The sequence below is a fragment of the Microchirus variegatus genome, assembly GCF_963457635.1.
Source record: "Microchirus variegatus genome assembly, chromosome: 1".
Taxonomy (NCBI): Eukaryota; Metazoa; Chordata; class Actinopteri; order Pleuronectiformes; family Soleidae; genus Microchirus; species Microchirus variegatus.
In genome coordinates, this window is record NC_139802.1 from 2,652,039 (window position 1) to 2,670,448 (window position 18,410).

Genomic DNA, 18,410 nt, shown 5'->3' on the forward strand with positions numbered 1-18,410 from the left:
TGCCACTGTGTCGCTCTGATAAACAGTGTAATGCAGCCACCTGCTGAACTGTCCTCATCACCAGCCCCTGTCAACACACACAAGCAGCCACTGCAGCAGTTAACTGAAAATGTCAGCCGTGGTAGGCGTGCGTGCGTGCGTGCGTGCGTGCGTGCGTGCGTGCGTGCGTGCGTGCGTGCGTGGACGTAAACACAGGACCATAGCCGTCATCACAGAGACCAAATCTTGTCTTAATGAGGCAGAATGTCATTTCCCGAGGATCTAGTTAAGTTCAGGGATCAGATTGTAATTGTGGTTAGGTTAAGGTTATACGGTTGGACGTTAACTGGTTCTGGTTAAGGTTAGGGATAACACTTTGTTTACGCTGTCCAAGTGAATGGAAGTCGATGCAGGGTCCTAAGAAGAATAGCTGTGCAACCTGTGTGTGTGTGGTCACCCTGCCCCCTTCTGGTTAGTCTGGTGAACCTCAGCTGGATGTGAGCGTTATCAAGAGGAGAATTACCAACATGGCCTGTAGCATATTGCTGCATACACACACTCTCTCTCTCTCTCTCTCTATCTCACCCCCCTGTCTCTCCACCTCCACTACCCCTGTGTGTGTGTGTGATGATGAGAGACATCAAGCTGCATCGAATCTGCAGTCATCGCTCAACCTGCTGCAGCTCGCTGCACTGCTGCGACCCCCTGCAGGCCACATTCCGCTACTGCACTAGTGCACGGTTTTCATTCCATCCCCTTTCCTTCATCTACCGTTCGTAAAAAAAAAAAAAAAAAAAAAAGTAAATGGATGTCATTTACTCGTCTAATGAAAAGTCAAGTGTGTGAGTTGAATGGCAATAAGGGGTTTAACTAATGTGAATCTAAGTGTACGACAGAGCTCTTAAGTATACTTAAAGAAATTGGAAACACAAACACAGTTCTCCTTCTATTCCCCCAGTCTTTTTCCTTTTTTTTTTTTGCGCTTCTCCCTCTTTTATCTCCATCTTGTTGTTTCTTCATGACATGAAGTACAAATAAATAGCAGAGTTGTGGATGAAACAATATAAAATATCTACCTATCTGTTCATCTATCTATCTATCTATCTATCTATCTATCTATCTATCTATCTATCTATCTATCTATCTATCTATCTATCTCAGGGCCACCGGCTGCCTCTCGTCCCGTGTTCTCTCGCTCCATCTCGGTGACAGACGAGCGTTCCCTGATGAAGATGGGAGTGACGACTGCAGCCATATCTGACCCCGCGTCGTCCTCCTCTGTGCCGTACAGTCCCATTCGCCTCAACTCAACCCCTGAATGATGGCGTGTGCACACACACAGACACACACACACACACACAAAGAGCATACTGCACAATGCAAAACAAAGACATTCGCCACAGTTGCATTATTCCTCAGAAATAAACAACCAACAACTGTGACCACTTCGATAAGTAGATCAGTAGCACTTGCATCTAAAAATAGAAGGCTACAGCCAGCGACCCGTTAGCCTAGCTTAGTATTCATTTTAGACTGGGGGACAAGGGGAAACGGCCACCCTTGTTCTTTCCAAACCAAGTATTGCATAGCCAATCGCATAGCTATCTTCAAAACACTGTGTCAGCATTAGAGGTTTTGGCTGCAGTTATTATCATTCTGCTGCAGGAAAGGGGGGAAAAAAAAAGAAAAAAAAAAATCACTGGATTGTTTTTATTTCTTGAAACTGCTTGAAACTGCAGTCTTTCGCAAGCAGAGCTATGCCCAGGATGTAGGCCCAGGAAGATAAGACGTGAAATTGGCCAGCGACCTGAAAAGAAAATTAATGACAGTGAAGGATGTGGCAAATAGTTGTTTGTCTGTGTGAGCAATATCACCAAAGACCAACAGACAGTTTTGGATTAGATTTTTCCTGGGGAAGCACGTCACGGAAGACATTATTAGAATTCGGTGGTGATCTGAATATGAAATTTATAAAAAACAATTGTTAAAATTGTGACATTGGGCTGTGTATTAATACTGAGAAACTGAGCGTCCTTGCTTGGGTTTGCATGTCAACATAGTAGCACCTTCAGAAATTTACAAACAAAACCAGAATTTTATCCAAAAAAAAATCGAGCATTCAGTGAGTGATGTACTGAAAATGACTTTGTAAAGTAGTTTTTTTTTATTTATGCTTTAGGTTTATATCAATATTATGGAGTAAAAAGTGAAATATAGCGAGTGATTTTTCAGAGTGGGTGGATGTTGAAACCACTGTGACAGACACAGGTTTCCACTGGTATCGATCTTCTCATCTTGCCACCAGGAGGATGAAGAAGCGTATATTTCCCAAAAAATGTTCTCTAAAATCATGACCGGAAAAAAAAAATGTCCTCTTCCTATGCACACGCATATAAGCACTTTGTGCCTCAAAGTTTCAATTTCGTCTTTCGCATTCAAAAAAACGCCTCGTCTCGTCTCAGGCGTCATTGTAAATGTGGTGCATTTCAGGTCTTTCTCAGTCGGTCCCTCAGCCACACACAGCCCCGCAGGGCTCTCCAGTTCTTACCCAGCGCCCGGCCAGAGGCATACAGACAGATGCATAAGGAGTTTAATAGAGTGGATCTAATGAGAGCGCAGAGGAGATGTAGGGGGGGGGGGGGGGCGGGGGGGGAAGGCTGTCAATGCTATGGATCTGCTCCCCTCTCCACCTCAGCCAATAGGTCAGACCAGGTGTATCGACAGAGTGCAGTGAGGCATTGTATTGGTTCCTTGATCGCTTAGCTGAGGGCTGCAAATGGGTCAAACCTGGACTGAACTTCAATTATGAGTCAATGATGTGAGCGTATATAAAATGATAAGCTTTTTTTTTTTTTTTTTTTTCTCAATGTAGCTTAAAGGGACAGTTTGGAATTTTTGACATATGACCTATTTTCCAACTCCGGAACCGGTGTGACGGAGACGTCTGGAGACGTTTTCAAGAAATTTCATTCAGTTCTTCTAGTTGCCGAGTTCCCTGATGCTATGGCTAGCGCAAGTCAATGGTACAAGTTAGCATGGCATTAGAAACACTCACACCGACTCCACAGTGCATCCGATGCAAATCGATTGTAACGGCAGACTATTGATGTACATATCTGTGTTGATAGAATGTTTGAAATAAAACCAACCTTGCAATTTGAAGGATTTATGTCTCAGCAGCAGCAGCAGCAGCGCGTCATACTTCCGGCAGCGGCGGACTGATTCCGCTGCCGGAAGTATAGTGCTGAGAAAGTAGTCCCTCAAAAATTCATGCGATGTGAGGTTAGTTTTGTTTCAAAATTGTTGTTTCAAATATTATTCTATCAACACAGATATGTACAGCTAGCCATAGCACCAGCGAAATCGGCAACTAGAAGAACTGAATGAAATTTCTTGAAAAACGTCTCCAGACGTCTCCATCACACCGGCTGAGTTGGAAAAATAGGTCTTATGTCCAAAAATCCGAACTATCACTTTAAGAGTAGGTCGGGGTCAAACAATGGCAACACTGAAAACTAAAGAGATGTTTGTAATTCAGAAATAATTTCCTGTTGTTGTATTGTATAACTAATACTTATGTTGAGCATTTACTGTATGTACAGATGACACTGTGCAGCCTTTTATAAATTAATTTTTACTAATAAACACACTTTCTTTCCAACGAGAGGTTTCACAAGTGTCCTGATGTCTGCACCGAGAAGCCAAAAAAAAAAAAAAAAGGGACTCACTGCACATAATATCAGCCACGTTTGATCTGTATTGACCTGTAGCGATGGACCAGCTGCTGGCACATCACAGCCCCTCTCTCATGTAATCTACTCACCAATTTCACACTTCTGTGCCCTGTGGAACAGGCTCCGGCAGCACTGGACCACTTGGTCCAGCCTAATTTGGCCGTGGCTCATGGCAGTTTTCTCTACGCATGGCAACCGAGGGAGAATAATGAATGTTTAACACACACAGCAGGGGGGTGGACGCGAGTTGGGGCAAGTGTGCGTGTCTGTCATCACTGCGTCGCTTTATTGTTCGAGACTTTAGGACAAAAGCCAAGGCTCGTCACGGAGAGACTTAGAAGTCCCTCCGTGATCGACAGGCCAACTGCGTCGAGCGCCCGCGATAAATAGCTTCGCGTTAAGAGGCTCATTATGGCGTCTTTTATCCATACAAATCAAGAGACAGCATGACAATTTGTTATTAGCTTCCCCCCCCCCCCCCGACCGACAAATGGCGCGGTAGGCGTTCGTCACGTACACGCAAACTCGTACATACATGCACTCGATAATCTTTGTCTCACTGTCTCCCTTCACAGGAGCAGCAGGAGGCCGATATGAAAGAACAAGTGCTCGACGCAGGCAGCAGCGTTCACAAGTGCTGCAGTGGGAGCACACAAACTGTCGGTGGAGCCGCGTTAACATCATCTCTCTTGCTCTTTTACTTCATCACTCCCATTTAAAATATTTTCTCTAATTATTGTCATCTGTACCGTTTTCCTGCTCCACTTTCTTTGCCTTTCTCATTCTTGAATTTTTTTCCCCCTCGATCTCCTTTTGTTGCTTTCCTCATCTTCACTCCTCAAGAGAGCCTCTAAAGAAGATGTACCGCGTTCATTACACGGAAACGCTCCCCACGGTGCATTATCATAGATCCTGACCCCGTAGCGCTGAATCATCCCGCTATTCCCCATTTGGGCCCCGTCAGACCCCACAAATAGCACGGCGGAGGAAAGACGGTCACGGGACGCTTTCCCCGAGAGCCGCGTCCCACCGACTGCAATGCAGTCGTCGCCTGCGCTGCACACTGACTGCACACTGCAGTCGCTCTCATGTGGAACCTTGAGCGATAGACGCCCGTGGGTACAAAAGAGAGGGTGACGGGGACACAGCAGAAGCAGAGCACTATACGAAAGAAAAAGACAAATGACAAATTAAATTAAATTTGACAGTATTAAAAAGTGGGAGGTAAACCTGGAGTCCATTAGTCCTGACCAAAAAAAAAAAAAAACATGTCTATATGTCTGCATAACTCTTCTTCCACAGTAATGGCATTTTGCCAAACCACACTGATGCACGAGCTTCTCCTCCAGATCAATAATACACTCTCCACTCACTCCACGGACAGTAATGCAACTGCCTCGTTTGACGGTGTGTGTGTGTGTGTGTGTGTGTGTGTGTGTGTGTGTGTGTGTGTGTGTGTGTCTCAGCCATTAAAAACGAGTGACCGTTAAGGCGCATAATAGAACGTCGCTAAATTAATCGCTTAGTCCACATGACAGCATTGACATGCAGCGCCTGCGTAACCTCTGCACGACTGTTTCTGGTGCAAAAGGCTCAGGATGTAAAGTGTAATTAGGCTGAGTTTAAGATGCTGGTTATGGTTAAAGGTGCCATATGTAAGAATGTGGCCAAAAACGGTTACTACATTCAAATTCAAAATACCGTTTAGTTTTCTGACGTAACTGGCAACCCGTGGTTGCTCAGTAGCTGAGACTCTACTGACTGCAATGATTGGTAGACGGCGGTAGGTGGCGCCACATGCCAAAACATGATTTCAAAACATAAACATGATTTGCAGTCTGCAAAATATATATTTTTTTAATGCAAATATTTTGTCTGTACTGTTGTTGTTGGTGAGTTCAGTTTGTTATATGAACATTATTCCTGAGTCTCTGTGACATATTAGGAGGATTTTATGGCCAGTTGATTTAGATTTAATACATAATGCACCTTTTAGGTTTCGAGATGAGGTTTTGGTTCAGTCCTAACAAGTGTGTTTGTATGTATAATGAGCACTAGCGGTACGAGTGGTTTTACAGACGCACAGTTCCCACAGAACGAGTTTGAAGTGAATTAATTCATTGGCATTTCAAACATTGTAAGAGCACCGACCTCGCTTTGTGTAGTTATGTTTGTCTGCTCTGGCATGTACTGCTCTATCTTTCTCCGCGCGTGTGCTAGTGTGAATTCCTGTGAGTCTAATTCTTGCATGTGACTAAACGGTGAGGCCAGGATGCTTGTGTTCCCCCTCATTACAGTGTCGGCAATACAGTTTTTAGCCCACTCGACCACATAAATGACTTCAAAAATCTAGCGTGTATTAAGCCTCACCACTGGGAGCCCAATTTGTAACCTCTGCCCAGTAATAACGTTAACTGGACTTTATCTGGGGACAGGCAGAGTGTAAAATTCGTACAGTATCTGAGAGAAACTAATTGAACCAATTAAGAAAGTGACTATGGATTACAGCGGGACTGCGGAACACGCGCGCGTTCCCATCGGAATAGAGCCGGCGACCGCTGCTTCCGCGCGATAATGCTCGTCACTGCAAGTGGAAGGTGGCGCAGAGTTCCAGTGTGCGGCACAACAACACCCCCCCAACGCTCAACCGGCTGCATTTACACTGATGCGTTTTCATTTCCTTAGCAGCTGATCCCAGGGCTGCTATTCCCATAATTAATTGCACGCGGGTAAAGGAAAAGTCAAGGATAAGTGTTAAACTTCGCCTTCTCACACACACAAACACACATTTGCTAGAGGAAACAGAAAAAGCATTGAGTATGAACAAGACGACACCCAGAAATCTGCACAACAATTTAAGCCTTGGGTGCTTCATGCTTTAAATATCTTAATCAGCAAGGCCATAAAGCCTCCTGATTTTAATTGCACCACCACGACTATTAAATACATAACAGCCATTGCAGTCATCTTGCCCATATGTTTGCTAAAAGAAGAGGATGGATTAGAATAGTAAGTGAAATACATTATAATAATGCAATGTTTTTTATTGATCTCCAGAGGTAGATTTTTTAATTTCCCCTGCAAGGTATACATACAAACAGTTTGTTTTTCTTGTCAGCTCCAAAGAACAATACAAGTCAAGAGGCAGAAGACGCTACTGTAAAGAGGGAGATTTCCTAAAAACAAAAGATGTCTATATATAAGAAAGGATGTCTTGTAACGCCGCAGAAACAATGCATCATTTTGTTCTAACCAGCGTCTCTGGAGGTGTAACATACACAGTGGGGATAATACAAGGTTAGAAAAGTGACCTCGTTCGATCGGCTGCCAGTCTGAAGTCACCAAGGCATTGAGGAGTCCTTCAGAGAATAGTGGTTGCTACTGTATAACCTACAGTATTATGACAGAATACAAACAGCTATTACACAAACAGAGCTGTGGATGCTGAAGCTCAATATACGCAGGTTAGATTCTTACTGATGCAAAATGTAAAAACTGGTATATTCACATAATGCGGGAATGCAGTTATCACAAAAGCAGCAGGAGCAGCCTGGCTGTTGTTCAAAGGTAAAATTGAAGTATAAATCAAGTCATAAGTTTATTTTTCCACTAAAAAAAACATATGAAAGCGAGGATTATAGAACACCATGCTATACAATGACGGTGCTGTTTTTCTACCATCGATAAAGGTGCAGCGTGGCACTTTTTCACCATACAGTTCTAACGCGACTCGGCCCAGCACAGCACAGCACAGCACAGCCCAACTCTATATCTATTTTGCTTTTCCATTAACAACAGTACCTGCTCTGGCCAGTTTTCCAAGCGAGCTGAGCCGACACTAAGGCTACGTTTACACTAGCACGGGGATTTTTAAAAAACGATTTCCCCTGCAAGGTATACATACAAACAGTTTGTTTATCTTGTCAGCTCCAAACAACAATACAAGTCAAGAGGCAGAAGACGCTACTGTAAAGAGGGAGATTTCCTAAAAACAAAAGATGTCTATATATAAGAAAGGATGTCTTGTAACGGCGCAGAAACAATGCATCATTTTGTTCTAACCAGCGTCTCTGGAGGTGTAACATACACAGTGGGGATAATACAGGGTTAGAAAAGTGACCTCGTTCGATCGGCTGCCAGTCTGAAGTCACCAAGGCATTGAGGAGTCCTTCAGAGAATAGTGGTTGCTACTGTATAACCTACAGTATTATGACAGAATACAAACAGCTATTACACAAACAGAGCAGTGGATGCTGAAGCTCAATATACGCAGGTTAGATTCTTACTGATGCAAAATGTGAACCCAAAATGTAAAAAACTGGTATATTCACATAATGCGGGAATGCAGTTATCACAAAAGCAGCAGGAGCAGCCTGGCTGTTGTTCAAAGGTAAAATTGAAGTATAAATCAAGTCATAAGTTTATTTTTCCACTAAAAAAATATATATGAAAGCGAGGATTATAGAACACCATGCTATACAATGACGGTGCTGTTTTTCTACCATCGATAAAGGTGCAGCGTGGCACTTTTTCACCATACAGTTCTAACACGACTCGGCCCAGCACAGCACAGCACAGCACAGCACAGCCCAACTCTATATCTATTTTGCTTTTCCATCAACAACAGTACCTGCTCTGGCCAGTTTTCCAAGCGAGCTGAGCCGACACTAAGGCTACGTTTACACTAGCACGGGTATTTTTTTTTTAAAAACGGAGACTTTCCCCTGCGTTTGTGCCTTTCGTTTACGCACAAACAGCGATTTCGCCTCTGAAAACGATTCTTTCTAAAAAAAAAACTCCGGCATAAGTGGAGATTTTGGAAAACTCAGTTTTTTTGCGTTTGCATGTAAACGGAGAAAAACAGTGAAAAACAGAGATTTAGGGCAATCTACGCTCCAAAAATGCGACCATTTTTACACGTTTGCATTTGCAAACACAGCTCCTGTATTACGTAGAGGAGCAGAGACGTGGTAGGGCTCGGAGGTGAACCCGACCGCGTCACCGTCACCTAGTTCTCAGCAGTGGCTGAACTGTTTGTTTAGAACATTCAGGGCTTCTTAAACAAGGTAAGAACGCAGATGCACAGCAAAAAAACAGTGTTAATTGGAACTTCCGGTCTAGCTCCGCTTTAGATGCTTGCTTAATTTTCAGGGTTTTACATGGATTGGCCCCTCCTCCCCTGAAGCAATTTTATCAAATCCCGGTTTATCAATGGAACGGCCACCAGGGCCGTAGCTCGCGGAGACTGTGTGGTGCTTTTGGACGGTCCACATTTTCAGTCATTGGAACTACAAATTGGAATGCTTTACCACTCGACATTAAAACACTCACAATCGTACACCTCCTTCAAATTCCAACTGAAAAACTGGATGAAGGAAAACCAGAGCCGTCTTCATCAGTAGATTGTCCACATAGTGTCGTTTCTGCCTTTTGTTTTTGTTTTATCTTCTGTTAAATTTGTCACCTGCCTCGGGACAACAGACGTAAATTAGCGTTGTTGCTATAATCTGGCATATTTACATCCTCCGTCCAAATAAAAATGAAATAAATAACATAAACAGACCGAGTGATTGTTATGATCTCGGTCTTGTTTGCATCTGCTTTGCTTTGCGTCTGCCTCTCTGTCCGTGTTGACGCGTTGCTCCTGACTGAGTTGCAGAGTGAGACGTGAGCAGATACAGTACATGTCACCTGGCGACTGGCTTGTCAGCAGCAGTTCAGGACGACAGTGAGAAGTTAGTTGACATGCACACTGGAGCAGAAGCATCTTCTGCAGTGGGGGTATGATGGGTCACTGAACCCTCAGGCCTTTTAAAGAGAAATTAGACTTTTCTTTTGTCAGAAACCTGGAGGCTTCTTCTTCTTCTTCTTGAGAATTAAAGCTCATAAAAACCTTTAAATAACAGTATATATTCTTTCCCTTTCAGGCCTGAGGGGGTTTAAAAAATTGCGAGAGGGAAACTTTTTTTTTTTATGAAGTAAAATGTACTTATTTAAACATGGAATAGCTTCAGAAAGACACACTAACATAAGATTACTGTTTCAAGTGTAAAACATTATACTTAGAAGTAGGGATGCACCGATCCACCTTTTTTCACTTCCGATCCGATCCCGATACCCGACTTCAGATATCTGCCGATACACCGATACTATTCCGATATGGAATCACAGTCACACACACATAAACGGAGTCACAAGGCGAGCTGTGAATGTTCAATCTCCAAACACAACGCAATGCTGGAGTTTTAAATAAATAAATACCGTCTCCATTCATCAGTTCATCATTGATTTAAAAAAAGAAAAATTTTCGCCAGCCAAATTCACGTGACAACAGCCAAAAGCCGGCATATTTACCGGCTAACGTGAAACCCTGCGTAATGCGTTATCCGTCTGCGTCACCACGGAGACGACTCGAGCCTTTATACTTCTGCGTCGTGGTGACGGATAGGTGCTGCAATTTCCCGCCCGATCAGTAGGGGTCGCTGCGCACGGTTGTTGTGCTTTTGGCTACAGTGAGCAATGGCGTCCGAGAGAGAAAGACTGTTGTTGTTGAAACAGTGGCCGTTTGTCACATTTCTGTGTCCCGGAACGCAGTTTTAAGATAATTTGAGGCGAGAAATTGGCCATTTAGAGTCTAAACATGTGCTGTGTGTGTTAAGATATGACGTATTTATAGTTCGGCGGCGACGAAGTCGGCGGTGATCAGCTCCGCCTCTGTGGACGCTCGGTGCTCACCGTGAGCCGGCACAGAGCAGCTTCGCTCGGCCTGTCCTGAGGACCAATCGCAGCTCTTGCCGTCTCCGTTGTCCCTTGACGGAGTGACGGACACTTAAAAAATATTTCGTGCAGCCGGAGACGACGCAGAGACTCTACAACAGGTTCTGCGTCGACGCAGAGGACTCTGCGTAGCCTACGCAGAGCACTTTACGCAGGAGTATAAATTGGGCTTTACTCCGCGTCTCATCGAGACACGCCTCGGTTCAGGAAACCCGTTCCACTTTTTTGCAGCCAGCTAGCAGAGCAGTCAGGGAATCACTTGCGGAGACATTGCAGCAGACACACACAGACGGATCGGAAATTTCCGATCCAACTATAGAGATTTCCGATCCGTCAATTACGGATCGGCCCCATCCCTACTTGGAAGACAACATAAAAGTAGAAGACCCTAACCCTAACCCAAAATGCGCTAAGAGAGGCGCGCATTAACAGCTGTTCGTAGCTTGCGTCTCCATCTCTCTCTGCTCTCTACTTCACTTCCCTGTTGTTTTCTCTCCGTCAGTAAATTGTTACCAGTGGGAAACAAAATGGAAAGGAAGTCCTGAAGTTTTAGCGAGAGCAACCGCAAAAACTGAGCAGGCAACAGATTGAAGTGATATGTTGTGTATCCGTCTCCCACCTCCTCTGCTCCATTCCAGGCCCTAGCTGTTATACAGTATATATCTCAACAAACAACTGTGTGTGTGTGTTTGATACTGTAGATGCATGAAGATAAAACAGAGGGTGGAAAAAAATTATAACTGAGGTCCCCGTTATGACCCCTGGAGGCCTCCGGGCCTACTTGTTTAAATCAAAATTGATTATTTGAGGGTGTAAATTGAGAAAAATCAATACAATGCTCTCAAATCTGAAAAAGTCGTAGACTGTATGGTAATGACTAACCAGGCCTTTACTCCGTATAAACGCCCACGTGCTTTTTTATTCTCCTGCTGCTCACACAACTATTACAACTTTCCACAGCTCCGGGGCCAAGTCTTCCTCTCACCCTCCGTCTCTCTCTCTCTCTCTCTCTCTCTCATCTGCACACGTTTCCCAACTTTGCAAGCTGCACCGTTTTATTTCCTCATGAAAGAAATTAAATAGATCTTCACTGAGGTGATTTTTTTTTTTTTTTGCAGCAAGCAAAACAGAGGGCTGTCATTACTCCATCATGCACAAGGGGACAACGGGTGAAAAGAAATACGACGAGGAAGTGAGCAAAGAGAGACAAATCAAAGAGAGCCGTGGCTGTCTGCTTCACTTTTATTTCGGCTTTCAGCTAGATCTATAGCCGCTGCCTTCAGGAGAAATCCACCCTTGAATACTCTTACTCTGGCATAAGTCATCAATCTGTGGCGTTCAGGGGATTGCAGGAATTTGTTTGCCATGTTGTTAACATTTATACTCTGCTGTGTGATTGCTCGACAGTGGTGTTAAATTACACGCTGAGAAAACTCATGTTTGTTTGTTTGACACTACAGGAAAAAAAATTTGATTTAATATGCCTTTATATTTTATAATAGTGTTGCATAAGATCCAGTCCTGTGCTTGGGTTGTCTCTATGTGTCTCCTGTGATGGACTGGTGACCTGTCCAGGGTGTACCCCCCACCCCCCCCCCCCCGCGCCTTTCGCCCTATGTCAGCTGGGATTGGCACCAGCGCTCCCCACAACCCTCATGTGGAGGATAGTGGTATAAGGATGGATGAAAAAGAAGATGCATATTATGCGTTTTGCTACTACGGAATCTGTCGTTACCGTTACAATCGTCTAATTTGCCACAGTTTCATAATAAACTCAAATATTTGACACGACTCATAATAACATAAGAGATTCCCCTGGTTGTTTTTGCTTAGTTGCTGCATTGTAGATCCCTTGTGTCGTTCTATTTGTGGCACGGTTTGCCCTGTGCTCACTCGCACACACACACACACACTATGACACACACTCATCATATTGTCATAAAAGTTAATTAGCTGTGCATGAGCGTGATGCAGTTCTCTCTCTCACCTGAGAATGAACTGCATCACACTATAGCTCCCAGATCAGGAGCATTTTTGTGTTTTAACTGGAGCAGGTTTTCTTCAAGCAGGTCTCAAACTGCAGCCCTACCATCTATTTCACGGGGCCGGCTACTTAAAGGTGAAGTAAGTAGTTTATAGTGCCATCTAGAGGAGAGGCTGAAATTTACAACAAAGAACTGCTCCTCTGCTCACCCCCCTCCCTTCCCTGAGCGCTACGGTGTCCTCAGCCGGTCAAATGTCGTCCTCGTCGTCTTTCTCCGTGTCAGCAGATGAGGTTCGTGAGGCGAGGGAGAGGGCGGAGCTAACGCGGCCGTAGCAGACGAAGCGGAGAGAGTGGAGGCGGGACTTCCACTACAAGTAAAGAGACGCTTGTTTTGTTCTCTCGCGTTTGTCCTTACAGGCTCCGGTAGAAACATGGCGTCTCTCTGCTAACAGTGGCTATGCAACCGCGGCCCGCGACCGTGTTATTTTACATGACTTTTTGAAACACTACGAAAATGAAACAAAAACTGTTATACAGCGACTAGACAATGCAGGAGCACATATTATGTATAAAAAAGTGCATTTTGGGTTATATTAACCCATAAATACTACACAGTGTCCCTTTAAAGGAGTCATTATTATACGCTATTTCTCCAAGTTAAACTAGTTCCCTGGTGTCATAATGAACATGTCTGTGACATACTTTGGTCAAAATACCATAAGGATGAAGCACCACAGCAGTTCAATCACCCTGACAAAACAGCCCTGTTCAGAACACTCTGTTTAGTAGCATCACTCTAGGTCCACCTTAAAAAAAAAAAATAATAAAAAAAAAAAAAAGTAAAATGAAACTTAAGGGACAGGAAATGACATCAGCCACAGAGGCTACTGGGAGCTAACAGCAGTTAGCATTTGGAAAAGTGATCATTTGCAGGCTCTAGCAGGCACATTGCTGTCACATATAACATGTATCCACTGGACAGATAAATCCTCCGAGGCTGGAACTTTGTGTAGAACTCTGTGCTGCACTGTGGAGCCAAGAATAGAACTTTTCACGGACTTTGTGGACTTCCGGTTTTCAGATACCGTTGCCCTCGCCAGCACTCTCGTGTGTTTTAGGGACAAAACAGAGCTCCGCGAAACAACATATAATTTAGTTATACATTTTTTTTTTATTATTTATTATCAAAACAGACATTTTTATTTAGAAATTTTATGAACTATCGTAATGAAAACCACTACTGTAACATGATTATGAAATATTCTGAAGTTTTTTGAGAACTTATTTCGTCAAAACACCAGCCCCTCCCGACCAGACACAGACACCGAGTGGCCCCCAGGTCATTTGAGTTTGAGTCCCCTGAATTAAAGGCACTAGAGGTGCATGTACTGTAAATGACCACATGACAAACACTCGGTCAAGCACAGTAGTGAACTTGAACGTCTTGCTTTTCATTTCTAACAGCCACACTGCCCAGCACGTGAGCCATGACTCTCAGGTGCATCTCCTTCAAGTGAGAGAGTGAGCCACAGAACTCTGGTCTATTTTTACCACGGCAAAGACAGAGACGGAGACGATGATCTTTCACCGCAGTTTTCAAAGTCTATATCTGTCATATATTCTACAAACACGCGGCACGCAGGATATTTGCAGGACCAAGAGAACGCGCAGCTTCATACAGAAGATGCTGCTGACATTCGGGTTGAATTACAGAGCATTATTTAAAAGTATATTATCAAAGCGAAATCCTGCGTTAAAATATAGCACCTGTGCCACAGCAGATAATCTGCCCGTGTGAACGGCAGAGGTAGTGACACACACACTCCAGGGAGAGATCAGGAGGGAGGAAATATAGACCGACTATCAAAGAAAAGTCACTTCACACACAGTCAGGAGAGAAAGGCAGACGGCAGAATTTTACTCAAAACAAAACTTGAGTTTTTTGGGAAAAACAGTATTATCTTTAAATGTCCACCTATAGTGCTTTATGTGTATTTTTGCTTTTTAGGCTTCTTTTATTGTTATCCCACTATATAGAGTACAGCGCGGCTGCATGAAACCGACTGACGTTTTAAAGCTCCCACAGAACGGAAGTAACAAATGTTTTTTTGGGTGTATCTGCGCCATTACCTCGTTTATGAAGCCCTGAAGGTTCGAAACAAACTGTTTAGCCACTGCTGAGAACGTATACATATACTTTAAAGCTCACATAGAGTGGTCCTGTTGCACATATATGTTAGTTATGGAGGTCTACTTACATACATTAACTTGTTTTTATGGTCAAAAACCTCCTAGTTGCTGTAAACGAGCCGATAGAAATCTCTCTTTTCTGACGCTGTTGCCCAGCCGCGATATTTCAGACTCAATTCCCTCACACCCAGAAGACAGAGTCTTGTGATTGGCCAGCCAGCGTAGAGCCTTCCCAACCGTCTTGTGATTGGCCAGTACCCGGAAGTGACATACTCAGCACACCCGCTCTCCGAGGCGCAGCTCCCCCCTCTGGAACGGTGGATGCACTGCTACTCATTATCAAAACATTGTTTTAACAGTCGTGTTTCACGAGCGACAGTGTGCAACAGGACCGCTCTATGTGAGCTTTAAAGATATGACAGAGAAAATAGAGCCACATCCGTGTATTTCCTTTTGAAAAAACTGCCCCGGTGTTGGAATGAGTGGAGGAAAGGTGGAGGATCTGCTAGTGCGGCAAAAACAATAATGATTCTACCAAAACAAAGTTGAATCGCAAACACAAGCTGAAGCAGAGAAAAAGCTGTCCAAAGGAGCATCCGTCTTGTGGATTTATCTTTTTTTATTATTATTATTGTTATTATTATTTAAGCTGCAAGTAATTGAAAATAACAAATGTTGCTTTTTATTCATTAACTGAAATTTCGGTGAATTCCCTGCAGTTATCAGGGCTTAAACGTGCCTGTGAGCCTCCGTTACTGCTGCGGGCCGCTGCATCGTACAGTCGTGTCTGCTTGCTTTACAGGCCTATTATAGAGACATCAGGGGAGACGGACGCCGACCGAGACAAACAGGTCACCCTTACCTGGGCCGCAGGATAAACAATTTCCCTTTTCACCACTGCTCTGCCTCCCTTATTCTACCCTTCATCCCTCCATCAAGCGCTGCTCTCCTGTTTCCTGCCTGCCTGCCATTTTACTGCTTCTCTCCATTCTATGTCCCCCTTCTCCAAAAATCCCCAAAATGGTTTTTTTGTCCCACCTCGGAAAATTAATATTAAAAAGGTGGCAGCGTTTTGCACGTGTGTGTGTGTGTGTGTGTGTGTGTGTGTGTGTGATTAGAGGGGAGGGGGGGGGGGGCGATGAGAGGAGGACAGCGTGTACGATGACCTTACTCGCAAATCATTGCCTCATGTACAGCAAGCATGTCCTTGTTGCAACACCATAACAGCTCCAAGCCTCAGACCACAAAGCGGCATAAACACACACACACACTAACACGTCAACTGCTTCCTCTCCTTTCAGCAGAAACCTCTGTATGTTTATTATCCAGCCTTAAATATGCACTTAGGTAGCTAATTTGTGATTTATCGCAAACTAGGGCTTATATTCCCCCTTGTAGCCGAGTGCTGCAGCAACATATAACATAGCTCTTTTAGCTCTGACACCTCAGTCAGGAGCAATAAGGAGGTGCTTCCTCTTCAACTGTCACAGAAGGGGACAAATGATGTCAGGCTCTTGTCAGTGCTTCAGAGATGCATGTCCTTTTTTTTTTTTTTTTTTTTTTTTTAAAGGGCCTGGAGCTGCACCATTTAACATTAACACGTACGAGACAGGTTCCATCATGCATTCAGCTCTGTGTCACCGCGGCGGAACCTTGCATATTTACATGCAATCTCAGCCGCTCATGTATAATCACACGTGTGCTGTATGCACGTATGCATGCGCGCGCGTGTGTGTGTGTGTGTGTGTGTGTGTGTGGGTCTGTGCTACTGTGGCATAAATCATCAGAGCTGAGCTGGTGCTGCTCTCTCCATCTGTCTCTGTCTGCTAAGGTGAGGTGTTTTACACTGATGAGGCAGGCCAGGAAAAGTGAGCCATGCTTTCAGAAAAATAAAGGCTGTGGTATGAGAGGGCAATGGGCAGCATGTGCAAAACATAAATATGTGGAAAGATTTTTTTTTTTTTTTTTTTTTTTCAGGGAGGGGGGTTTACTGAAGCCTTCAATTCACATAAAGCCCATCTCTGCAGGGCCAGTTACTCACAAGGAAAGATCAGCTTCACACTCTGTTATCCAGTGCAGAGAAATAATGCTGTCTCTGCAGGCAGTCCGCCCTCTCCTGCAGAAAGTAGACTGTATACATATAAATGAAAGCACCTGCAGGCTAGAAACTCAATATCTGTTTGGTTATGCATCTCCTTTATGTACATAATATGGACCCATTCTTGCACTCATTTCCTTTTTTTTTTTGTTCCGTTTACATGCATCGTAATTTTCTCGAGTCCCCTCTCTTCACCTCTCTTCCATCAATCCTGCTCAACTCCTCTTAATAGGATAAACCAAAGCAGAAAAGATCCTGAACAAAGGTATCCAGTGCTTCCTAATCAGGTTGTCAGCCAAGACGGGGGAGTGGTGGGGGGGGGGGGGTGTGTGTCCTTCAACCTATTACATATAGCTTGTTCCAGTAAAATGTCCAGATCAAATACATCCACAACACATGCAGACATCATAGGGAGGGCAGGTGGAACATGGAGTATGCATGCAGAAAACTCACGTGCAGCTATTCTGCACCTCACACAGCTTTGACAGCACTGCACACGTCGACTCTGAACAGATACTGACCAGAAACTGAAGAGTTTCAAAGAAAAACAATTCAAAAACTGGAATTTATTTTTCAAGCTCCCATTTACGACACGATGCAAACCTCATCCATGCTATCAATTTGGATTATGGAGTTTGGAAGACTAAAAGGATGAAGACAGACCTGAGGGGAGACTGTGGGTTCTTTCAAAGAAGGAGAGAACGTCATGCTCGGTTGGCTTGGTTTTTAAAAGGTAGAGGGAGCAGAGTCTCTCCTGACAGACAACCAGTAGCTTTGCCACAGAGCAACATTTGGTTCTGGGTTCTGAGATCAGCTCAAGCATGGCAATCTCTGCTTGCAAGATTCTGGGAGGCATGAAAGAGGCAGCCTCAGAGCGACAACACAACTGTGGAAATAGCACAGCCATGCCAGGAGTTTTAGTGCATCAACACAAAACAACAGTTCAAATGAACCTAGAGGCACAACTGTTGTCATGCTACTTTAGCCATTGAGTCCTTATGGCACGGCTGCATGAAACTGCAGTGACGTCGTTTTACACAAACTAGTGTCGAGAAACGAGTGAGCAGTTGTTTTGGGTGTACTGAATCATTACACTCAGTTAAAGCTACCATAGAGTGGTCCTGTTGCACATATATGTGAGTTATGGAGGTCTACTTACATACATTAACTTGTTTTTATGGTCAAAAACCTCCTAGTTGCTGTAAACGAGCCGATAGAAATCTCTCCTTACTGACGCTCTCCTCAGCCGCTGTGTTTCAGACTGACCTCTCACACCCAGAAGACAGAGTACGTTGTGATTGGCCAGCCAGCGAAGAGCTTTCCCAACTGTCTTGTGATTGGCCAATACCCGGCAGTGACATATTCAGCACACCAGCTCTCAGAAGCGCAGCTCCCCCCTCTGGAACGGTGGATGCACTGCTACTCATTATCAAAACATTGTTTTAACAATGTTTAAAAATAGCTTCTTCACGACTCCCCGCCGCAGTCCCTTTGATGACTTTGACCCAGAGTCAGAAGACACTGTCGCTCGTGAAACACCTCCACAACAGACGTCATTCTTCTTCTGCGGTTCAATGTACGCAACCGGATGTGCCCGGACTAGTGCCCGGAGCAGGAGGATCTGCTGTTCAGGAGAACTGCTGTTTAC

At 44.2% G+C, this 18,410-nt stretch overlaps 1 protein-coding gene across 1 annotated transcript in view; it reads left to right on the forward strand.

The window, feature by feature from the left end:
* Positions 1 to 1,301, forward strand: part of pitpnc1b (phosphatidylinositol transfer protein cytoplasmic 1b) — a gene marked incomplete at its 3' end in the record, with an annotated part of 22,517 nt that extends 21,216 nt beyond the window's left edge. Inside the window, exon 10 of the mRNA XM_083899722.1 lies at positions 1,141 to 1,301. Within this exon, the coding sequence (XP_083755848.1) occupies positions 1,141 to 1,301 (161 nt within the window). The remainder of the gene's footprint in view (positions 1 to 1,140) is intronic.
* Between the last annotated feature and the right edge of the window lie 17,109 nt (positions 1,302 to 18,410).